Source organism: Triticum dicoccoides, chromosome 3A (genome assembly GCF_002162155.2).
Source record: "Triticum dicoccoides isolate Atlit2015 ecotype Zavitan chromosome 3A, WEW_v2.0, whole genome shotgun sequence".
Taxonomy (NCBI): domain Eukaryota; kingdom Viridiplantae; phylum Streptophyta; class Magnoliopsida; order Poales; family Poaceae; genus Triticum; species Triticum dicoccoides.
The window spans coordinates 638,997,046-639,022,679 of record NC_041384.1 but is presented as its reverse complement, the minus strand read 5'-3'; the positions used below and the strand labels follow the sequence as shown (position 1 = coordinate 639,022,679).

At 45.0% G+C, this 25,634-nt stretch overlaps 1 protein-coding gene across 1 annotated transcript; it reads right to left on the bottom strand.

Annotated features, from left to right (window-relative positions):
* Positions 1-14,732: 14,732 nt before the first annotated feature.
* LOC119269813 lies at positions 14,733-19,829 on the bottom strand. Its single transcript, XM_037551738.1, has 14 exons — positions 19,509-19,829; positions 18,857-18,912; positions 18,560-18,734; positions 18,294-18,395; positions 18,112-18,183; positions 17,393-17,509; positions 17,233-17,310; positions 16,621-16,683; positions 16,419-16,515; positions 16,101-16,179; positions 15,803-16,011; positions 15,485-15,630; positions 15,266-15,388; positions 14,733-15,130 (listed from the first exon to the last, which is right to left on the bottom strand). The coding sequence occupies exons 1-14, from the start codon at positions 19,596-19,598 to the stop codon at positions 14,984-14,986; spliced, it is 1,554 nt and encodes a 517-aa protein (XP_037407635.1). The 5' UTR covers positions 19,599-19,829; the 3' UTR covers positions 14,733-14,983.
* Between the last annotated feature and the right edge of the window lie 5,805 nt (positions 19,830-25,634).

Genomic DNA, 25,634 nt, shown 5'->3' with positions numbered 1-25,634 from the left:
GGAGTACGGAGTCCCGGATGAGATCAGGGACATGATGATATATTGGACGACTATATTCGGACATCGGAAAGGTTCTGAGTGATTCGGGTATTTTCGGAGGTACCGGGGAGTTATGGGAATACGAGGAAGAAGCAATGGGCCTTAATGGGCTTTAGTGGAAAGGACCAGGAGGTGGCGCGCGCCCCTCCCAAGCCCAGTCCGAATTGGACAAGGGGTTTGGGGCGCGGCCCCTCTCTCCCTTCCTTCCCCTCTTCCCTCCTTTCCCCACTTCTCCTAGTTGGACTAGGAAAGGAGGAAACCTACTCCAACTAGGAGTAGGAATCCTACTCCCTGGCGGGCCCCTCCTAGGGCCGGCCTCCTCCCCCTTGCTCCTTTATATATGGGGGCAGGGGCACCTCTAGACACACAAGTTGATCCACGTGATCGTTTTCTTAGCCGTGTGCGGTGCCCCCTTCCACCATAATCCTCGATAATATTGTAGCGGTGCTTAGGCGAAGCCCTGCGACGGTAGAACATCAAGATCGTCACCACGCCGTCATGCTGACGGAACTCTTCCCCGACACTTTGCTGGATCGGAGTCCGGGGATCGTCATCGAGCTGAATGTGTGCTAAAACTCGGAGGTGCCGTAGTTTCGGTGCTTGATCGGTCGGGCCGTGAAGACGTACGACTACATCAACCACGTTGTGCTAACGCTTCCGCTGTCGATCTACAAGGGTACGTAGATCACACTCTCCCCTCTCGTTGCTATGCATCACCATGATCTTGCGTGTGCGTAGGAATTTTTTTGAAATTACTACGTTCCCCAACAGTGGCATCCGAGCCTAGGTTTTATGTGTTGATGTTATATGCACGAGTAGAACACAAGTGAGTTGTGGGTGATATAAGTCATACTGCTTACCAGCATGTCATACTTTGGTTCGGCGGTATTGTTGGACGAAGCGGCCCGGACCGACATTACGCGTACGCTTACGCGAGACCGGTTCTCCCGACGTGCTTAGCACAAAGGTGGCTAGCGGGTGACAGTTTCTCCAACTTTAGTTGAACCGAGTGTGGCTACGCCCGGTCCTTGCGAAGGTTAAAACAGCACCAACTTGACAAACTATCGTTGTGGTTTTGATGCGTAGGTAAGATTGGTTCTTGCTTAAGCCCGTAGAAGCCACGTAAAACTTGCAACAACAAAGTAGAGGACGTCTAACTTGTTTTTGCAGGGCATGTTCTGATGTGATATGGTCAAGACATGATGCTAAATTTTATTGTATGATATGATCATGTTTTGTAACCGAGTTATCGGCAACTGGCAGGAGCCATATGGTTGTCGCTTTATTGTATGCAATGCAATCGCGCTGTAATGCTTTACTTTATCACTAAGTGGTAGCGATAGTCATGGAAGCATAAGATTGGTGAGACGACAATGATGCTACGATGGAGATCAAGGTGTCGCGCCGGTTGCGATGGTGATCACGACGGTGCTTCAAAGATGGAGATCACAAGCACAAGATGATGATGGCCATATCATATCACTTATATTGATTGCATGTGATGTTTATCTTTTATGCATCTTGTCTTGCTTTGATTGACGGTAGCATTATAAGATGATCTCTCACTAATTATCAAGAAGTGTTCTCCCTGAGTATGCACCATTGCGAAAGTTCTTCGTGCTGAGACACCAGGTGATGATCGGGTGTGATAGGCTCTAGTTCAAATACAACGGGTGCAAAACAGTTGCACACGCGGAATACTCAGGTTATACTTGACGAGCCAAGCATATACAGATATGGCCTCGGAACACGGAGACCAAAAGGTCGAGCGTGAATCATATGGTAGATATGATCAACATAGTGATGTTCACCAATGAAACTACTCCATCTCACATGATCATTAGAGGGATGTCTATCTAAGTGGGAGTTCTTTAAGTAATATGATTAATTGAACCTAAATTTATCATGAACTTAGTCCTAGTAGTATTTTGCAAATTATGTTATAGATCAATAGCTCGTGTTGTTGCTTCCCTGTGTTTATTTTGATATGTTCCTAGAGAAAATTGTGTTGAAAGATGTTAGTAGCAATGATGCGGATTGGATCCGTGATCTGAGGTTTATCCTCATTGCTGCACAGAAGAATTATGTCCTTGATGCACCGCTAGGTGACAGACCTATTGCAGGAGCAGATGTAGACGTTATGGACGTTTGGCTAGCTCAATATGATGAGTACTTGATAGTTTAGTGCACCATGCTTAATGGCTTAGAATCGGGACTTCAAAGACGTTTTGAACGTCATGGACCATATGAGATGTTCCAGGAGTTGAAGTTAATATTTCAAGCAAATACCCGAGTTGAGAGATATGAAGTCTCCAACAAGTTCTATAGCTAAAAGATGGAGGAGAATCGCTCAACTAGTGAGCATGTGCTCAGATTGTCTGGGTACTACAATCGCTTGAATCAAGTGGGAGTTAATCTTCCAGATAAGATAGTGATTGACAGAATTCTCTAGTCACCATCACCAAGTTAGTAGAACTTTGTGATGAACTATAATATGCAAGGGATAACGGAAACAACTCCCAAGCTCTTCGTGATGCTAAAATCAACGAAGGTAGAAATCAAGAAAAACATCAAGTGTTGATGGTTGACAAGACCACTAGTTTCAAGAAAAGGGAAAAGGGAAGAAGGGGAACTTCAAGAAGAACGGCAAGCAAGTTGCTGCTCAAGTGAAGAAGCCCAAGTCTGGTCCTAAGCCTGAGACTAAGTGCTTCTACTGCAAAGGGACTGGTCACTGGAAGCAGAACTACCCCAAGTGATTGGCGGATACAAAGGATGGCAAAGTGAACATAAGTATATTTGATATACATGTTATTGATGTGTACTTTACTAGTGTTTATAGCAACCCCTCAGTATTTGATACTAGTTCAGTTGCTAAGATTAGTAACTCGAAACGGGATTTGCAGAATAAATAGAGACTAGTTGAGGGTGAAGTAACGATGTGTGTTGGAAGTGGTTCCAAAATTGATATGATCATCATTGCACACTCCCTATACTTTCGGGATTAGTGTTGAACCTAATAGTGTTATTTGGTGTTTGCGTTGAGCATGAATATGATTTGATCATGTTTATTGTAATATGGTTATTCATTTAAGTAAGAGAATAAATTGTTGTTCTGTTTACATGAATAAAACCTTATATGGTTACACACCCAATGAAAATATTTCGTTGGATCTCGATCGTAGTGATGCACATAAACATAATATTGAAACCAAAAGATGCAAAGTTAATAATGATAGTGCAAACTTATTTGTGGCACTGCCGTTTAGGTCATATTGGTGTAAAGCGCATGAAGAAACTCCATGCTGATGGGCTTTTGGAATCACTTGAGTATGAATCAGTTGATGCTTGCGAACCATGCCTCATGGGCAAGATGACTAAGACTCCGTTCTTCGGAACAATGGAGCGAGCAACAGATTTGTTGGAAATCATACATACTGATGTATGTGGTCTGATGAATATTGAGGCTCGCGACATGTATCATTATTTTGTGTTCTTCACAGATAATTTGAGCAGATGTGAGTATATCTACTTGATGAAACATAAGTCTGAAACATTTGAAAAGTTCAAAGAATTTCAGAGTGAAGTGGAAAATCATCGTAACAAGAAAATAAAGTTTCTACAATCTGATCGTGGAGAAGAGTATTTAAATTATGAGTTTGGTCTTCAGTTAAAACAATGTGAAATAGTTTCACTACTCACGCCACCCGGAACACCACAGTGTAATGGTGTGTTCAAACATCGTAATCGTACTTTATTTGATATGGTGCGATCTATGATGTCTCTTATAGATTTACTGCTATTGTTTTGGGGTTATGCATTAGAGACAGCTACATTCACGTTAAATAGGGCACCATCTAAATCCGTTTGAGATGACACCGTATGAACTATGGTTTAGCAAGAAACCTAAGCTGTCATTTCTTAAAGTTTGAGGTTGCAATGCTTATGTGAAAAAGTTTCAACTTGATAAGCTCAAACCTAAATCGGAGAAGTGCGTCTTCATAGGATATCCAAAGGAAACTATTGGATACACCTTCTATCACAGATCCGAAGGCAAGACTTTTGTTGCTAAATTCGGAAACTTTCTAGAGAACGAGTTTCTCTCGAAAGAAGTGAGTGGGAGGAAAGTAGAAAACTTGATAAGGTAATTGTACCTTTTCCCTTATTGGAAAGTAGTTCATCACAGAAATATGTTCTTGTGACTACTACACCAATTAGTGAGGAAGCTAATGATGATGATCATGTAAGTTCAGATCAAGTTACTACCGAATCTCGTAGGTAAACCAGAGTGAGATCCGCACCAGAGTGGTACGGTAATCCTGTTCTGGAAGTCATGTTACTAGACCATGACGAACTTGCGAACTATGAGGAAGCGATGATGAGCCCAGATTCCGCGAAATGGTTTGAGGCCATGAAATCTGAGATGTGATCCATGCATGAGAACAAAGTATGGACTTTGATGGATTTGCCCGATGATCGGCAAGCCATAGAAAATAAATGGATCTTCAAGAGGAAGACGGACGCTGATAGTAGTGTTTGCAGGAAATATGCCCTAAAGGCAATAATAAAGTTATTATTTATTTCCTTATATCATGATAAATGTTTATTATTCATGCTAGCATTGTATTAACCGGAAACATAATACATGTGTGAATACATAGACAAACAGAGTGTCACTAGTATGCCTCTACTTGACTAGCTCGTTAATCAAAGATGGTTATGTTTCCTAACCATGAACAAAGAGTTGTTATTTGATTAACGGGATCACATCATTAGGTGAATGATCTGACTGACATGACCCATTCCATTATCTTAGCACCCGATCGTTTAGTATGTTGCTATTGCTTTCTTCATGACTTATACATGTTCCTATGACTATGAGATTATGCAACTCCCGTTTGCCGGAGGGACACTTTGTGTGCTACCAAACGTCACAACGTAAATGGGTGATTATAAAGGTGCTCTACAGGTGTCTCCAAAGGTACATGTTGGGTTGGCGTATTTCGAGGTTAGGATTTGTCACTCCAATTGTCGGAGAGGTATCTCTGGGCCCTCTCAGTAATGCACATCACATAAGCCTTGCAAGCATTGCAACTAATGAGTTAGTTGCGAAATGATGTATTATGGAATGAGTAAAGAGACTTGCCGGTAACGAGATTGAACTAGGTATTGAGATACCGACGATCGAATCTCGGGCAAGTAACATACCGATGACAAAGGGAACAACGTATGTTGTTATGCGGTCTGACCGATAAAGATATTCGTAGAATATGTAGGAGCCAATATGGGCATCCAGGTCCCGCTATTGGTTATTGACCGGAGACGTGTCTCGGTCATGTCTACATTGTTCTCGAACCGTAGGGTCCGCACGCTTAACGTTACGATGACAATTTCATTATGAGTTTATACATTTTGATGTACCGAAGTTTGTTCGGAGTCCTGGATGTGATCATGGACATGACGAGGAGTCTCGAAATGGTCGAGACATAAAGATCGATATGTTGGAAGCCTATATTTGGATATAGGAATCGTTCCGGGTGAAATCGGGATTTTACCGGAGTACCGGGGGGTTACCGGAACCCCCCGGGGGGTTATTGGGCCTACATGGGCCTTAAGGGAGAAGAGGAAAGGAGGCAAGAGGTGGCCGCGCGCCCCTCCCCTTCCTAGTCCGAATAGGACAAGGGAAGGGGGGCGGCGCCCCCCCTTTCTTTTCCCTCTTCCTCCTCTTTCCCCTTCTCCTTATCCAACTAGGAAAGAAGGGAGTCCTACTCCCAGTGGGAGTAGGACTCCCCCTTGGCGCGCCCCTCCTTGGCCGGCCGCCCCCTCCCCTTGGCTCCTTTATATACGGGGGCAGGGGGCACCCTAGAACACACAAGTTGATCTTCGTGATCGTTCCTTAGCCGTGTGCGGTGCCCCCTTCCACGATACTATACCTCGGTCATATTGTAGCAGTGCTTAGGCGAAGCCCTGCGACGGTTGAACATCAAGATCATCACCACGCCGTCGTGCTGACGGAACTCATCCCCGAAGCTTTGCTGGATCGGAGCCCGGGGATCGTCATCGAGCTGAACGTGTGCCAAGAACTCGGAGGTGCCGGAGTAACGGTGCTTGGATCGGTCGGATCGTGAAGACGTACGACTACATCAACCACGTTGTGCTAACGATTCCGTTGTCGATCTACAAGGGTACGTAGATCACACTCTCCCCTCTCGTTGCTATGCATCACCATGATCTTGCGTGTGCGTAGGAAATATTTTGAAATTACTACGTTCCCCAACAGTGTTACTATCTACAAAGCTAGACTTGTCGAAAAAGGTTTTTGACAAAGTTCAAGGTGTTAACTACGATGAAATTTTCTCACTCGTAGCGATGCTTAAGTCTGTCCAAATCATGTTAGCAATTGCCGCATTTTTATGAAATCTGGCAAATGGATAAACAAAACTACATTCCTTAATGGATTTAAAGAAGAGTTGTATATGATGCAACCAAAAGGTTTTGTCAATCCTAAAGGTGCTAACAAAATATGCAAGCTCCAGCGATCCATCTATGGACTGGTGCAAGCATCTCGGAGTTGGAATATACGCTTTGATAAGTTGATCAAAGCATATAGTTTTATACACACTTGCGGTGAAGCCTATATTTACAAGAAAGTGAGTGGGAGCACTACAACATTTCTAATAATTATATGTGTATGACATATTGTTGATCGGAAATAATGTAGAATTATTCTGCAAAGCATAAAGGAGTGTTTGAAAGGATTTTTTCAAAGAAAACCTCGGTGAAGCTGCTTACATATTGAGAATCAAGACCTATAGAGATAGATCAAGACGCTTGATAAGTTTTCTTTTTTTCAATGAGTACATACCTTGACAATATTTTGAAATAGTTCAAAAATTGGAACGGTCAAAGAAAGAGTTCTTGGCTGTGTTACAAGGTGTGAAATTGAGTAAGACTCAAAGCCCGACCACGGCAGAAGATAGAAAGAGAATGAAAGTCATTCCCTATGCCTCAGCCATAGGTTCTATAAAGTATGCCATGCTGTGTACCAGATCTATTGTATACCCTACACTGTGTTAAGAAAGGAAGTACAATAGTGATCTAAGAGTAGATCACTGGACATCGGTCAAAATTATCCTTAGTGGAATAAGGAAATATTTCTCAATTATGGAGGTGACAAAGAGGTTCGTCGTAAAAAGTTACGTCGATGCAAGTTTTGACACAGATCTAGATGACTCTAAGTCTCGATCTAGATACATATTGAAAGTGGGAGAAATTAGCTAGAGTAGCTCCGTGCAGAGCATTGTAGACATAGAATTTGCAAAATACTTACGGATCTGTATGTGACAGACCCGTTGACTAAAATTATCTCACAAGCAAAACATGATCACACCTTAGTACTCTTTGGGTGTTAATCACATAAACGATGTGAACTAGATTACTGACTCTAGTAAACCCTTTGGGTATAGGTCACATGACAATGTGAACTATGGGTGTTGAATCACATGGCGATGTGAACTAGATTATTGACTCTAGTGCAAGTGGGAGACTGAAGGAAATATGCCCTAGAGGCAATAATAAAGTTATTATTTATTTCCTTATATCATGATAAATGTTTATTATTCATGCTAGAATTGTATTAACCGGAAACATAATACATGTGTGAATACATAGACAAACAGAGTGTCACTAGTATGCCTCTACTTGACTAGCTCGTTAATCGAAGATGGTTATGTTTCCTAACCATGAACAAAAGAGTTGTTATTTGATTAATGGGATCACATCATTAGAAGAATGATGTGATTAACATGACCCATTCCATTAGCTTAGCACCCGATCATTTAGTATGTTGCTATTGCTTTCTTCATGACTTATACATGTTCCTATGACTATGAGATTATGCAACTCCCGTTTGCCGGAGGAACACTTTGTGTGCTACCAAACGTCACAACGTAACTGGGTGATTATAAAGAAGCTCTACAGGTGTCTCCAAAGGTACATGTTGGGTTGGCGTATTTCGAGATTAGGATTTGTCATTCCGTTTGTCGGAGAGGTATCTCTGGGCCCACTCGGTAATGCACATCACATAAGCCTTGCAAGCATTGCAACTAATGAGTTAGTTGCGAGATGATGTATTACGAAACGAGTAAAGAGACTTTCCGGTAACGATATTGAACTAGGTATTGAGATACCGACGATCGAATCTCGGGCAAGTAACATACCGATGACAAAGGGAAAAACGTATGTTGTTATGCGGTCTGACCGATAAAGATCTTCGTAGAATATGTGGGAGCCAATATAAGCATCCAGGTTCCGCTATTGGTTATTGACTGGAGACGTGTCTCAGTCATGTCTACATTGTTCTCGAACCCGTAGGGTCCGCACGCTTAAGGTTTCGATGACAGTTATGTTATGAGTTTATGAGTTTTGATGTACCGAAGGAGTTCGGAGTCTCGGATGAGATCAGGGACATGACGAGGAGTCTCGAAATGGTCGAGACGTAAAGATCGATATATTGGACGACTATATTCGGATATCGGAAAGGTTCCGAGTGATTCGGATATTTTCGGAGGTACCGGGGAGTTACGGGAATACGAGGAAGAAGCAATGGGCCTTAATGGGCCTTAGTGGAAAGGACCAGGAGGTGGCGCGCGCCCCTCCCAAGCCCAGTCCGAATTGGACAAGGGGTTTGGGGCGCGGCCCCTCTCTCCCTTCCTTCCCCTCTTCCCCCCTTTCCCCCCTTCTCCTAGTTGGACTACGAAAGGAGGAAACCTACTCCAACTAGGAGTAGGAATCCTACTCCCTGGCGCGCCCCTCCTAGGGCCGGCCTCCTCCCCCTTGCTCCTTTATATACGAGGGCAGGGGGCACCTCTAGACACACAAGTTGATCCACGTGATCATTTTCTTAGCCGTGTGCGGTGCCCCCTTCCACCATAATCCTCGATAATATTGTAGCGGTGCTTAGGCGAAGCCCTGCGACGGTAGAACATCAAGATCGTCACCACGCCGTCGTGCTGACGGAACTCTTCCCCGACACTTTGCTGGATCGGAGTCCGGGGATCGTCATCGAGCTGAACGTGTGCTAAAACTCGGAGGTGTCGTAGTTTCGGTGCTTGATCGGTCGGGCCGTGAAGACGTACGACTACATCAACCGCGTTGTGCTAACGCTTCCGTTGTCGATCTACAAGGGTACGTAGATCACACTCTCCCCTCCCGTTGCTATGCATCACCATGATCTTGCATGTGCGTAGGATTTTTTTTGAAATTACTACGTTCCCCAACAAGCTTTTCGCGACGGAAGTTATCGGCAGAGCCGAAAATAACCTCGAGCCAGAGAAACCCCATGCAATGGGTGTCCGGACCTGGCGTTACTCCTTGAAAGGAGGTTTTGCTGTGGCGAATTCTTTTTGGGTCGATCCCCATGTGGCGGATTGAGTCCCGATATATCAGGTTGAGTCCGCTGCCACCGTCCATAAGGACATTTGGAAACTGGAGTCCGCCAATTATTGGATCGAGTACCAGGGCAGTCCAGCCTGGGTTCCTAACACTTCTAGAATAATCCAGATGATCGAGGATGATTGGTTTTGACAACCAGTGGCGGGATTCCTTTGGGATAGGCCGTGGGGCGCGTACCTTTATGGGCGCCGGACGTTTTGTTATGTGGAGTAAGTTTACTGTTTTTACTTCTTGTGGGAAATTCTTTTGTTTCCTGGTACTCTGCTTTTGGGGTTCGTCCTCGTCTTTGCTTGGTGTGTCGAGCCCCTTGTGTTCGGCGTTGAGTCTGCCGGATTGTTTGAAAACCCAACAATCTCTGTGGGTATGGTTAGCAGGCTTTCCGGGAGTGCTGTGTATTTGACATATCCTATCCAAGATTTTGTTTAGGTTGGATAGCTCGTCCCTGTTATCTTGGAGGGGCGGCTTTTTCTGATTCTGTCGTGAGCTTTTGAATCCGGCATTGACTGTCGTGCTCTTCGGACTTTTTTCCTTAGTCCGGTGATGGTCCTTATTGCGTCGCGGTTTTCCGTTTCCATCCATAGTTTCGGATGTACTTGGGTCACTGGTGCTGCATCTTGCCAACCAGCTGTCCTCTCCTGCGCAAAAGCGGGTCATGAGGCTTGTTAGTGCGGCCATTGTTCTTGGCTTTTCTTGGCCGAGGTGTCTGGCGAGCCATTCGTCTTGGACATTATGCCTGAAAGCCGCTAAGGCTTCAGCGTCCGGACAGTCGACTATCTGATTCTTTTTAGTAAGAAATCTATTCCAGAATTGCCGAGCTGACTCTCCGGGCTATTGAGTTATGTGACTAAGATCGTCTGCATCCGGAGGGCGGACATATGTCCCTTGAAATTTTGCTCGGAAAGCGTCCTCGAGCTCTTCCTAACTTCCGATTGTGTTTTCAGGAAGGCTTTTGAGCCAATGCCGGGCTGGCCCTTTAAGCTTAAGGGGTAAGTATTTTATGGCGTGGAGATCATCTCCTCTAGCCATGTGTATGTGGAGGATATAATCCTCGATCCAGACTCCAGGGTCTGTTGTTCCATCATATGCCTCTATGTTTACGGGTTTGAATCCCGCTGGAAATTCATAATCCAGAACCTCATCGGTGAAACATAGGGGGTGTGCGGCACCCCTGTATTTGGGTGTGCCGGATTCTGATAATGGCTTTATTGCATTGCTTACGGGAGCTTGCTTTCTTGGCCCGTAAATGGACCTGGCTGGGCCATGATGCGAATCCTTAAGTGGGTCGCATGCCGGCTTAAGTGCGGCGCTGCTTGCCACTTTATGCTGGCCATGGGGTCGTCTATCCGACCGTGTGGCTTTCTCACTTTTGGAATGCGAGGGCTCTAAGGCCTCATCATCGAATTCAGGCAGTAGCTTTCTCTTCGGATAACTTTTAGTGTGGCGACTGTCGCCGTATTTGTCTGCAGTATTGATTACTTTACTCCATCTGATCCTGAGTGCATCTTCCATAGTTTTTAGCTTCCGCTTCTGCTTTTTCAGGCTGCGTGCGCTTGCAACGAGCCGTTTGTGGAGGTTCTTCTGCTTCGTGGGCTTGTCCGGCGTAGGGTCGTCCGGAATGCCATTTTCACCGGGGGAGGGATGTTCGGTTTCTCTATCCGGGTTGTCCTGTTGGGACGGTTGCTCTAAGGCATGCTCGTCGTCTACCGGCTCATCCTGCTCTATGGCTGGGTCTTTATCGAGGCGGGGCTTGGGTCGGTGTTTACGCCGACGCTTTGATTGTTTTTCGAGAGATCGATCCCTCTTTCCATCCCCGTTTTCCTCGTTGTTGCTTCCTTTAGGGGTATCCACCATGTACACATCGTGAGATGAGGTGGCTGTCCAATGCCCTATAGGCGTTGGTTCTTGGTTGTCTCCTGCATCGTCGTCCATACCGTCGATGTCTTCAGAGTCGAAGTAAGAAGTTCTGTAGTTGGACCATCTGCTCTATCCGTTCGATTTGAGCTTCTCCAGAGAAGATGAGACGCTAAAAATGAAAGTGTGCATGTCGGTTAAGTCGTCGACAGTGGCTATGAAGTGGGTGGTGGGTGGGTTTTGAATTTCTTCATCATCCGAATCCCATCCTTGCTGACCGTAGTCCGGCCAGGGCTCTCCTGATAAAGAGAGAGACTTTAGCGAATTCAGGATGTCACCGAAGGGCGAGTGCTGAAAGATGTCTGCGGCGGTGAACTCCATTATCAGCGCCCAATCGGATTTGATCGGCAGGGGCGCGGGGGGCTCGGAGTTCGGAAAGGAATCCGGCTCCTCGGAGTCACGGGCCATGTGGAGTGCGGGGCTGGAGTTCGGCTCGATCGCCTCTGAGATCGCAGCCCCTGAGGCAGCGTCCAACCGCTGATCCTCGATCGGCGCAGTAGGCTCCGAATCAATGGTCGGAACCGATGCGTGTGCGGCCTCCAAGGTGCTGTTCGGCGGCAGAGCTATATCATGCCCATCGAGACAGTGCGGCGCGCTTGGCTGTGACTCGAATCCGTCGAAGATCAAGTCCCCGCGGATGTCAGCCGTGTAGTTTAGGCTTCCAAACCTAACCTGATGGCCAGGGGCATAGTTTTCGATCTGCTCAAGGTGGCCAAGTGACTTGGCCCGCAGTGCGAAGCCGCCGAAGACGAAGATCTGTCCGGGGAGAAAAGTCTCACCCTGGACTGCATCGTTGTTGATGATCGAAGGAGCCATCGGGCCTAAAAGCGACGACACAGAGGAACTCTCAATGAAAGCACCAATGTCGGTGTCAAAACCGGCGGATCTCGGGTAGGGGGTCCCGAACTATGCGTCTAGGCCGGATGGTAACAGGAGGCAAGGAACACGATGTTTTACCCAGGTTCGGGCCCTCTTGATGGAGGTAAAACCCTACGTCCTGCTTGATTAATATTGATGATATGGGTAGTACAAGAGTAGATCTGCCACGAGATCAAGGAGGCTAAACCCTAAAAGCTAGCCTATGGTATGGTTGTTGTATGATGAAGTTGTCCTACGGACTAAAACCCTCCGGTTTATATAGACACCGGAGAGGGTTAGGGTTACACAAAGTCGGTTACAATGGTAGGAGATCTTGAATATCCGCATCACCAAGCTTGCCTTCCACGCCAAGGAAAGTCCCATCCGGACACGGGACGAAGTCTTCAATCTTGTATCTTCATAGTCCTGGAATCCGGCTGAAGGTATAGTCCGGCTACCCGAACACCCCCTAATCCAGGACTCCCTCAGATGGGGTACGAGATTCCAGGCGCGGCGTGGGGGACATCTGCTCGCCCATGTCCGCATCCGCTCCCTACAACGTCGCCAGTTCCTCCGGGCAATGTTCTCCGGCTTGCACGGCGAAGCCGAGGACAGGATGCCGACGGACGAGGCGGACGCAACCTCGTCGCAGCGGTTGGGGACGAACTGGACGACATCTAGGGTGGCGGATTGGGACCGGTGGTGAGGATGGGGAGCAAGGGTGGCAGACGACTAGGGCTCGGATGCGGGAGAGGTAGGAGGGAGGCGGGAGGAGGAGGAAGGATTTGGTGCGAATTATGATGTGGTATGGTTGTCAAGTCTGACGTGGCGGATGCGTCCGGACGCCCCTATATCCATCCTATATTTAGAGTGAATATGAGAGATGCCAGCCAGTTCAGACATATAAGGCCCGTTTAAAAAGTCGTCTAGGTTGCAATTTTATGACCGGACCGTTCGTCCGAACGTTTGAGACGGGCTTTGGGTGCCCGGCTGTAGATGCTCCGAGGGAGAGGCTACACGCCTACACCGTCCCGGATGGATCATTCGCTACCGGGTAAAGCAAAGGCGAAAGGAGGATGGAATGAATCGGGGAGAGCATCATTGGAGCAGAGAACCTTCCATTTCGTAGTGGAAGTCCAGGCAGGAAGAAGATGCAATACTGTGCGACGGCACTGCCGGCCTCGCTGGATCGGACCTTCAACGGGGCGCCAGCTCTCTGTTCGGTAACGTGGCGTCGTCATGCACCCGGTCACAACTCACGCTTCACCGATCGCCAATCAGTTCAGACCAGATGCTGACGAGACAGCCACTACACAATCGAACTGTTCAATTGCTTGCGCGCATGCTATGTTACGTACGCCTAGTTAAGCCCATTTTTTAAAAGAATTTAGTATTAGGCAGATGAAGAAAGAAAAAAGTATACCTGGTTAATCGTGACGGGCCAAAGAAGACCATGGTGCAACGAGACAAGCGGTAGGCGCTGGAGAATGGTGGCATCTCGGTCACACCAAGGGTCACATCTTCACCTTGTGCCAACGTACACCTTGGAATAGACGATAGTGACAGACCCGGTCCCGGCCGGTGTCCCCAGACGCCAGGGACGGCTGAGTACGACGGAACATAGTACAAATTTGGCGACGGAGACCTCTAGCCTAGTTCAAAACAGCACCAACAATAATGGTTTTTTTCTACGGATGAATAATGCGGCGGAGACTTCCAGTTGAAAACTGTATGATTGAATAGCAGATGTTTCTAATGGAAAGCGACCCTGTTCAAATAGAGAAGAATTGAAAGCGACTCGGAGGAGGGCGCGATGCATTGCCCATTTGCTGTTGCTGCTACCAATCGATTTAAATAGAAACCGCAGCTCGGGAATTTCGCAACCAGCATCTAGATGGGGAACCAACGTAAAAAATTCTCGAATTCCAAGTCTCCAATTGGCAACTGGTATAGAAAATAGATGGCCGTCAATACATTTTCTAGTCTGCATCCCATGGCTGTCATGTCAAGCATGTCAGCTGGGCCGAACAAAGCAAATTCCAAAGCGGCCTCTCCATCTTATATTTAATAGATTAAAATACTGGACAGCACGCTCGCATACGCTGCCAGCCTCCAAATATCGAGGACGATAAAATTTCGGTTTAGATATCGGCAAACGCTCGCTGGCAATGGGATCCCAGCGAACGCCCCGGGAGCCATCTGGTCAGAAAACTTGCACTAAAATTAAAGAATTGACAGTCTTCTTTTGAAAATTCGCAACTGTCATGTTTGGCAGCGAACGTTTGCCAGGCATTGACGTCCTAAAACTTATCAGACTGCAAAGCTTTACAAAGTAGAATCAGATTCGCCCAGGCTAAGTTAACATAAAATAATTTTTTTCGACAACTTTTTGATCTATTCATCGACTTTCAAGGCAGAACAAAGAGCACTAGAAGATTAATTTTCACAATGTGAAAAAACAGGACAAAACAACGAAGAACAGGCCACTATGGAACATTTTCACTTCTTCAACCAATCTGCCCGCTACACATCTGTAATGTTACAAGAACTAGTATGAGGTGCAATCCTTTTAATTAATGCCTGAACAACTGAATCCAGTAAGAATGAGAGAGCCTACCATTACCAACCAATCAATCAAAAAACCAAAGGAAAAGGAAGAAGAAAACACAGGTGTACAACACGACGCCCCACAAAATTGAGGACAGAATTCCACTTGGCAAATTTCTTAGACATCGTACTTCTTGGGCTGGTGCCATTGCGCTAGGCTTATGGACAGGTAACCGAGCAACGACTTTCCAGCAGGGTATGTCTTCTTGCCATACAGATGCTTCCCGCCGAGATCGGTGTACTTCAAACTGTTCTCCCTTTCAATCTGCGGACGCGTAATAACCAAGTGAGGCATAGAGGAACAAATGAAATTTTACGGAGCAAGTTCGAAAGAAAAAAAACGATCGCGAAAGAAACAGTTTCAAGGTTGAAGCGGAAATGTTCAGACGATGTTGTGTACCTTGCTTATTTTCCCATCTCTCAGGTAGTACCTGATACCAGACCAATTGATTGACTGGGAGAAGTGAGACCGGATGGCAGATATCGGGTAGAGGAAATTATCTACTAACACGGCGACGAACACCTGAAATTGAAGTCAAACCAAAACATAGTTTAGTAAATCATGACGACAGAGGTGCCTGAAACTCAAATAAGTTGGTGCTTTGGAAGAGGCACTTACAAGCCCCCAGTTATATGAACGAAGGGAGTCTTGTGGACCTTCTGGAGACAACATGTTGCAGAGTTGAATCTCAACTCTCGTCAAATTCCACATTGAAACAAGTTCAGTGAGAGTGCATATTAACAAGAAGCTCACTAGTTTCAGACCTGAAAGAACATGGCACGACAGAGAAATCTCAACCACAGGTGGGCGTAGGTGTATTTGTTACTAAAATTTGTAACACTCAATAATTAAATACAGTTCATTGTATTGACTTTCCACACAATAACATTGGATCTGAAGTGATGAATATTGGAGAGAGAGAGAGAGGGCACTGACCACAAGATGAGCCAGCTGCTTCCTTTACAATTGTGCTGTATGGTGCTCTAAGAGTAGTCGCAATATGTACCAAAGCCATAACATAGGGACAAACAAATCCCCATGACAAATAGAAATGCACACCAAATAGTGCACGGTTCATTATCCAGTTGACCTTTGATACATATGATTCAAGAACAAAAGTTTGCTTCCTCAGATAATTCCAGTATCTGCACGGAAAATATGGCATGCATATAAAATGTGAAGTTAGCTGAATGCAGATGAGGTGAATATGTTTCTAATGTAAAATCTGCAGTACCTGGAGAAGCTGAGATCACTTGCAAGAGGATGTGGAAACACAGCAACCGGTGGTGAAGTTATGAGCCTTTTATGTTGCCCTGTATAAAGGATGAACTCAAGTTATTTGTAATTTTTGTGTGTTTATAATACATCCACAATTTAATACAGGCAAAAGCCAAAAGTCTCAAAGAGAAAAAGGATAAATGGTGTTATACAGTGACTTTGAGCATGTAATGCAAGGCTAACATTGTGTACATTATCAACACTAATTTCCATGCTAATGCAACGTTTATAGCTACGCATCAGAAAAGACATGATTCCTTGCTCAGAACATTACCAGCGATTGCAGCCAGGGTCATATCATCTGAGTAACCACCATTTTTTAGTGCAGTGACTAAACCATACAGGTCTTGCCGGAAATCATCAGCATGCATCTAAAATAAACTTGTCTTAGAAACAGTGCAGGATCAAATCAAAGTTTATAAAGAGCAAGAACTGAGAGTTTTTTTAGGAGATGGTAGGCTACAGCACACCCTTACCATCATACAGCCACCCCACAAAAAAAAAGTCCTCCCACCAGTTGCAAATCCAATCGAACAGGGCTGCAATATGACCATTTTCAGTAAATGGCAAGGTGAGCAAAAGGGAAAAATCAGTATAGATAACGTACAAAGTTAAATAACGAGCTAACTAGCAATGAAGCCTACATCGACACAGATGTGTTTAAAAAATACAATTAATGCAGACAATATGAGCAACCTTGTTATGGAAACTTATAATCTAAGTACATAAGCGATCCCACCAATTATCAAAGGGGCAACAACAAAGATACAATATCAAATTTTCAGATAAAATTGCATTACTTTCTTCACTTCATTTTTAGTTACTGGCAGTTTTCATTGGTTTAAGAAACTAAAGAAGTCAAATATCTCAAAATTTTCAACAGGGAGGCGGATAACGATCATACAATCTTCAAAAAAGATGGTAAAACGGAAGGCAATAAAGATGTGTTATCCTCAACCAGGCGTTTGTACTATTCATACACCAAACCCCTTATCTACAGCATGGTGTAAATTCGCATTTTGCACTACATAGACCTCCTGTTTTATGAACTTTGAAGGATAATCTTCAATGGTGAAAAACCAACATACCATGTGATATTCATATATGCAATAGCTTCCCAAGCTGCCAGAAGGTAAGTCAAGGGGGTATCCCGTTTGGATAAATATCTGTAAGATGCAAGAAAAAACGCCCAGTTAGGAAGGTGAGAAGGATGAAACGGGATGAAGGAGAGTGCCAGAGCAAGCATACCTCAGGGTTCTTCTCCATTTCTTTTGTGAGAGCTCCGACTGTCCCAGGATGCAGTCTGACATCATCGTCTAGAAATAGAACATATTTGCTGTCCTTGTGCATCTTTTCAACACCAATCTGTTTCAATGGATGAACAAAAGTCCATTACCCTGACACCTCAATGGGCTTGTTTGGTAAACAGACAGTACGGTCAGAAGAAAGTCCTAAGACGGATCCATAAAATTACGAATGTCTTTCCTTGAATTTCTGATTCAATATCACCAACATGGATCAATGTACGACTCCGAAGAGTTACTGTTTACCAATTTTTTATGTTCTCGTGCACTTTATATGAAGGGGGTGCAGGGGAGTGCGCATACTAAGACCCCAGAGAGAAATTTCATCAAGGTTTCTTCTCGAAATTAAGGCAGTTTGACTTCATCTTACATAAAGACAGTTTTGTTATCAAGAAACAGAGGGACCAATCTAGAGCGTGTTCATGTGTAAAAACAATTCGACTCACTGAATTGCTCAGCGGAATTTGAGCACAATCTGAGATGTTAACAATGTTTCCCATCAGGGGAGGGGGGAGACTCAGCATGAGCACTGAGCCCTCTATATTTCTGACTGATGTCAATGATAGCATTGCGAGTGTAATAAACTAATAATTCATAGTGCATTCAGATTCATGAGCTAACCAAAACATTCATAAAAAAGTGGGAGTGAAGTAATTTACGTACTAACTGATTATGAATTTTCTGGCTACACGTTGTTGAAAACCCAGCTACAACCACCTTTGCGTCCAATTTGTCCTGAAAATCATATAATTCCAAAAGGTTACAATTGATGAAGAGGTATAGACAGATGAGATGAAATAATTGGTAGAATAAGATCATTAACTGCTACCGGGGCTTTCACTTACCTTGTACTCTACAATCAAACGGGAGACGGCACGATAAGCTGGATCGTCTTTGCTTTCTACTACGAACAAGAATTCCAATGGCCCCCCATAAAGAGAAGTAATCTGTATTTTTTTATGGGTGTCAATAGCAATATAATTAATACCATATGCATGAATGTGTATATGGGTGTCAGTAGCAAAATATTTAATATAATTGAACTGCAAAAACGTCCTATATTTAGGAACAAAGGTAGTACTATATAATCTATATTGCAGTCTGACTGTACCTGGGTTCTCCAGTTTTGCAAATTGTGTTCCCCAAATCCCTTCAAAGGCATGACTACAGAGACCATAGGTAATTTCTGCTGGACAGAGTGCTCAAGCTCATCTACGTCATCACAAAGAAATGCAAAACTATGTCCAGATGCCATTTTGCGCCTCATCTTGCGAATTTCCTTTTTTCTGGTAAGAAAGCATGAATTGCATGTTGCAAAATAAGTCAAGTTGCTGCTGGATTTCTGGCACTCAAAACATAGCCAAGATTTTTTTTAATACAGAAGTGCTTTTCTGAAGGTCCACAATACCTGACCAGTGAAGCAACAGCCCAACCAAAAGCAAGTAGTAAGCAGATACAGCACCCCTACATAAAGTGTGGGAAACTGCATTAGAAATCAGAAGCAAGCCACAGTGTAAACTGTGAAAGCAAATAGATTATGGTATAGATTAAGCTGCAAAGTATTCAGCGTCAGACGAAAACCTAAACTTTAACCAGTCATGTTCTCATCTACACTCCAAATGGATAACAAGGCCACGCGGACAAAACAAGTAGGAAAGATCGAGATCGACATCGCTTGTCCAAACGAAACCGACAAAGACGGTAAAGCTTATGCTGCTACACGGATATGCATTAAGTACTTGTAGATTTGCCGGCCTGAGACGTGGAAGATATATCACAACCTTCCAATTGCGTCGCTCCCAAAGCATGGCAGCGGAGATATTAACTTGCGGTTTACCACCGTGAGAGCGAAAAGCTAGCAACTTCCCCACGGTAGGTTACAACCGGTGCCGAGCGGAAAATTCTCCGCCCAAAATTACCCCTCGAAAAGTACCAATAGTAAAAAATATTTGAAAAGAAAAATCCGCGCTTTACCCGGCCGCGGAGCAATTCCGGGGCGCCGCCACGAATCCACCGGAACGAGGGGGGCAGGCGAGGGCCTGGGGGGAGGCGGGCCTCACCTGGATCTGGAAGAAGACCGCGACGGAGCTGCAGAAGGCGCGGCTGGCGGCGGCGAGCATCGCGTCGGCGGCGGCCTCCATTGCCGCCATTGCCGCGGCGGCGTCCCCTCCCCCTGGCGCTTCTGCCGCGGCGGGCGCGTGCCGGAGCTCCTGGGCGGGCCGCGGGGGGGTGAGGGGAGGGAGCGGGGAGGCCGCGTGGGGCGGAGCGGTCTCTCGCTGGATCTCTGGCCTGGAGAGCGGTAAGAAACCGAAGAAGAGAAGAGAGAGCTAGGGTCCCCGGTCGCGTGCGAAATTTGTATGTGCTCCGCTTGCGGCCAGCCAGCGCTGGATACTGCTGTGCGTGTGCTGTTTGACGTGGGGTTTTCTTCTCTTGCCGGTTAACCAATCTGGGCTCGCTGGTCTTTGGGATCAGGGCCCTCCTCCCCACATTGCTTCTGCCCCCTGGGCCCCACCCTGTTCCTCCGTCCGTTTTGAACCGGGGCCGCGATACTACGGGCACACCGCGTCCGTGTACACGGAAGTGGTGTGGCGCGAGGGAAGAAGAGAGGGGGGGCTGAAATCGGCGCGCCACGAGGTTTGATCCGACGACTGAGAATTATGTTATGGCTTACTGACAATTGCGCAAGTGTGTGCAATATATGGCTTACACAATGTATATCGGATCAAATATGTATCATCAAAATGTAGCCTGTGGGTGGGAGGATGGGTAAATATCATGCGGATGCAAACATATGAAAGGTGCCAAAGGGAGCACCGTGGGCGATAACGCATACTACAAATGTGACAGTGCGGTATATGATGGATTTCGAAACATCAATGAGCTGTAAATGGAAAATCTTTACTAATATTTGCGAGAGTATTTATGCACTGCGAGAGGGTAATAAATGCAATAGGAAATCGTGTGTCACGAGATTGCAAACTTAATTTTCTCTTCTTATTTGACCATGGTCTTTTGCTGGTCTAGATTTTTTTTATCAATTATGAGATTTCTTCTACATTCATATACATAAGCAAGAACCATGTTGAATATATAGCATTAAGGCCACAAAAAATTGTACCCCCTTCTTCCTAAAATCTTAGCGTTTAAGTTTTTTTTCAAAAAATCCCAAAATATAAGGCATGTTAGCAATTAAATCAAAAAGTAGCATCAAGTTGATACAAACATGATGAGTATCACCCGGCCTTTGCATATCTATAATGCATACGGTCAAACACATGAACTATATGATAAAAAAAATAACTCGACACATTAGCGGTTATAAAGTCCTAAGTGACTGACACTATGCATGTGTCGAGGGAGGTTGTGGTTCGATCCGAGATTATGCTGCCGCCCATGTTGGGTAAAGACCTCTCTGACCACCCTCTCCAACCACATACAAAGCAAGTGCGTACAACAGAAAAAAATATGCAAGGCAGAAGAACTTTTGTCGAGATAATAAAATCATTTCTACACAGCCATAGCGACTATAATAAGGCAAACACTCCCACCCTTATTAGCGCATGAACCCTACTTGGAATTCCTTCCATCCAGTGACCATAAGTATTGGCAACACTTTTGGGTGGATACAAAATAGACGTTATTTGGATGGCCTACCACGTAGAGCGCACAAACTTGCACTGAAAAAATAGGTGTTTGATTGTCTCATCGTGAGTACAGAAACTACACTTTTTGCTTTCTTACCAGTTGGGACAGGCGAGGTTGTCTTTGGTTAGCACAACTCCCCTTCAAAAATACCACATAAAAATCTTGACTTTTAGTGGGATCTTGGACTTCCAAATTTAGCATGGTTGCCCATTGGGATCTCCGGGTGCGTAAGATCACGATACATAGAGTCCACTGTAAAGGACATAGAAGTAGTGAGATTCCAGCGAAACAATCCCGCCCTTTTGTCAGGTAAATTGAATCTAATCTCGAGACAAATTTTGCCATGACAAGAGCCCGGGGCCAATCAAATCTCGCCAGAAAGAAATACCCGACTGGGATGAGCTGAGCATGTGTACAAGTGTATCATCCTTATCTCGTACAATGCGGTATAATTGGATATTGTTCCCGGAGGCTGGCATTGCTTGGCCAGTCGTCCTCCCCGAAACGTATCTGCGAGCCAACCTTTATCGCGAAAGATCCAAAGCAAAAAGATGAATCACCAGGTTTCCAACAAGCACGAGACAAAACCTTTTGGCTTATATACTTATTGCGAAGTACGGTTTGCCAGACGTCATCATGAGTATAGTTTGAACAACCATTTACTAAGCAATGCATCATTCTAGACCCGGAGATCATGAATACCTAGACAACCTTGGTTTTTGGGTCTACAAACCACGCTCCATTTGGTTAACCGATATTTTGTCTTTTCACTGTCTCGTTGGCAAAACAATCTGGATATGAAATAATACAGCCTTTGCAGGACCCCTTTAGGGTGTTGGAAAAAAGATATCATATAGAGAACCATATTTGTGAGAACAAAATTGATCTAAACCGATCGTCCTCCAACGGAGAGCAACTTGCCTTTCCGATTGCTCAACCGTTTCTCTAAACTCACTTCTGCATGTTTCCACTCCATATTAGTGAGAAGTTGATAATGAACTGAGATTCCCAAATACTTAATCGGGAATTGGCCTTGTGCACAACCCAGAGAGTCAACGTCAACAACATCCACCTCACTCGCTTCTCCGAAGCAGAACAATTCACTTTTATGGAAACTAATCTTAAGGCCCGACATTTGCTCAACGGAAGGAGAGTTTGAATACTCATGGACAACGTTGCTTATCGTCATTGACTTGTGTGCAGTTGAGAGAGAGAGAGAGACTGTTGAGTAAGGGATGTACTCCCTCCGTAAACTAATATAAGAGTGTTTAGATTACTATTTTAGTGATCTAAACGCTCTTATATTAGTTTACAGAGGGAGTAGTTGATTTCTTTTTTGTTGGTTATTTATTTATTTTTTCTAGTAGAAAACACTTCATATTAATCGAGTAACACCAAATTACATTCTTGATTTTAGCAGTCGGTCCAAAAAACCAGCTCATACATGTACCAAAGGATCATCAGGTCCACTCCTCGCCGGTCAACACCATATTACTACAACAACAATGCAAGTACCATCATGATACGCTTTTTAAGGCATAATCCATGGCAATAACAACTTATATACACAACTTGCCTAACACAAATGTGTGTTTAGGGAAAAACCACGATCCAGTCGAGTAGTCACTAGAATAGAGATCCGAAACCAGCATAAGGGTATAACATTTTTTGCCTCTTTGGTGATAGAAATTAAGCATCTACTTTCTCTTCGCCAGACTTGTATTACTCACATAGCTTGTAGCCACTACGAGGTTAGCAACTACTCCCTCAGCCCCGAATTACTTCTCTTAGATTTGTCTAGATACAAATATATTTGCACATGTTTTAGTGTTAGATGCATCTGTATCTCAATAAATCTAATACAAGTAATTTGGGGCGAAGGTAACATTTGACACATTTGCTAGACTAGCGAGTAGAACAGTGGTTTGGTTGGGCTATGACCCTCCAAATGCGCCAGAGTTTTGCCAAATAAGAGAGAAAGAAACTAGCACAGGGGTGTGACACAGCCACACAATCTTTGGACGATGGGTGTGAGTTTCTGGGTACATGTAACACAAACACCCAGTTCCAGGCAGGGCCGGGACAGGGAGGTGCCAGTAGAGTAGATGCGCATCTGTTGCTCCATACCGGCGCTGGCCAATCAATCATTTTATTTCTTTTGCCTGGCAAGGCGCTGCTGGCCAATCCTCATCCCCCACCCTGCTTGTAAACCGTCCAAAAACACCTCAGAAAACTTATCAGAGAAGGAAAAAATCCTGAGAAGAAAAATTCTAGTTCTCTGATTATTATTTTTCCTTTTTTGTGGGAATAGCTGCGTCTGATTTCAGCGTCACTACAGCCTGTTGTCCGATCGTATTCGCCTGGGCTGGAACTGCCCCACGCCCAGCTCTATCCACGTACACATGCACGGATGCACCTGATCTTGCTCGTCGAGGCAAAATTTGGTGTTTCAACCTTTTTCTGAAACTTATTCGAGATCTGATCCTAAGTTAAAAAAATTTCGAGATCTGACCATTTTGCTACCGCCAGAGTCCATGGCGGTAGGGTCTACCAGCCTACCGCCAGGGCTTGGCGGTAGGAAACATCTCTACCACCAAACGGGCTGACGGTAATCTGCACAACCCTACCGCCAAGGTGTTTGGCGGTAGGCACGAGCTCACGCATTGTGTTCAATACTTGGCGCGGCCGCGATCCTGCTGCTCTCACCGGTCAGTCGCCGTTCAAGCCAACTGACCTGAGATCCAGCGCCCACTGTGCTGCATTCAGTGTAGTCCTGTTCAACAGCCAACCACGGTGGGCCGTACCGTAGCACTGCAGCTTGATCTGCCAACTGCGTTTGAGCTCGTGATAGCTGCTGCTTCATCAGCCGGTTGTCCGTTTGTTCATAATAGTCGGTCGCGATCCAAACAACGTTGCTGGTTTGCTTAGTTTATTTATATCACATCGGAAAAGGACGGCGTGTCATTGTGTGCAGTACGTCAAGAAGATCGAAGAAGATGAGTGCAGTACGTCAAAACGGCAGATCGGAGCCACACGCAACAGAGCGTTTAAAATTAAGGAGATGATGGGGAAGCGTTTGACTGGCTTGTCGCGTTGCAGCAACGTGCGCACGTACCGGAAAACGGCGCGGGGGGCATGTGGATGGTTAAGGTAGATCGCGTGGGACTGTTCATCTCATCTCATCTCAGGGACGAAAAATAACATGGCATGTGTGCCATACATATGCCAGCCTCGTCCTTGAATCATGCTGCCATGCCCCCCAAAAAAATCATGCTGCCATGATTCGACCGTTATAAGAAGAAAACACACACAATAAAAAAAACACAATGGGATCTTTTCTTTTCGCACAAAATGCCCAAGCTCATATATTATATATATGGATGGAGTCTAAATGCTTGCATCTTGGGCTAAAGAATGACCCAATTCCTTAGCTTCCATGCATTAATCATATCTAGGGATGTGGGAATAGGGAGATGCCATCCATCTACACGGCACGATAGCTTAAGCCCAACGAAGCAAACCAATTCATCAATCAATTGCATTGATTTTTTTTTCTAGCGGGAACACTATTGTGAGAACTCTCATTCACGCCTAGAGATCCCACTGTACAACAAGTTCGCCCATTCACGTTCAAACTTGCAGTTTGCATATTCATAAGTGCATCATTCAAACCCATAAGGCCAGCCTGAGACAAGCCAGGAATCCATCCTTGGCTCCTTGCACCACTGCTTTATCATATGATTCTTCCCGTTGCTAGGCTCATTCATACCATGAGTTTTCTTGGCCCACTCTCGACCCCATGTGCAAGCCGCCTAATTTTAGCTGAAAAAAATACAATGATCCGACCTCGGAGATGGTATAAGTCTCACACAAATCGTCAAGTATATCTGAATAAAGGTCAATTCTACCAGGAATCTGACAAGCCAAACCTTGACGTTAGCCTCTCCATCATGTTCATTATCCCATGTAAATAGCACACCATTAAACCCTATATCTTGGAAGTTATTCCACTCTTTCATTGGCTCCAAAATACTCCGAGTTATCAAGTATCTAGTACAAATCTCATGCCACAAAGCCACGGGAGGTCAAATTGCCCTCGTAACAGCTCCCAACTATGGGATCGCTTGCTTCTCCGAGCTTTCGCATAAAAGCTTGTAAATGCCGAGTTTTCATATCTCCTCCCACATTCTGAACCTTTGCATCCATGTGTTGATTTTTTTGAGATGTTCACAATTGTGACATCCACTTCTCCTGACTGAAACAACGCCAAACCGCGGCTTAAGCCATCACTGCTTGCAAGCATACAACCTACAAAACCCAATCTAAAAGTTATGACAGCTATCATTTCCCCTTGATCTTTGTCTCACACAAAAAGAATAATGTGGCCCTTTTAGCGTCACAATTTTGTGAAGCTCGCGAACTGTCTCTTGGTTCCCAAGCCCGTGACATTTCCATGATAAGCAACACATTGGTCTTGGTGGGACTGCCACGCAACCTCCGTAAAGCTGGGCAGGAGCCAGGTATACTAAGCCGGACTGGAC

Excerpts from the sequence above, each read along its gene's own strand:
- LOC119269813 (XM_037551738.1), bottom strand. The coding sequence starts at position 19,598 with ATGGCGGCAATGGAGGCCGCCGCCGACGCGATGCTCGCCGCCGCCAGC. Across the intron at positions 16,180-16,418 it reads GACCCTGGCTGCAATCGCTG|GGCAACATAAAAGGCTCATA; the intron begins GTAATGTTCTGA and ends TCCTTTATACAG. Across the intron at positions 15,131-15,265 it reads GAGATGGGAAAATAAGCAAG|ATTGAAAGGGAGAACAGTTT; the intron begins GTACACAACATC and ends ACGCGTCCGCAG.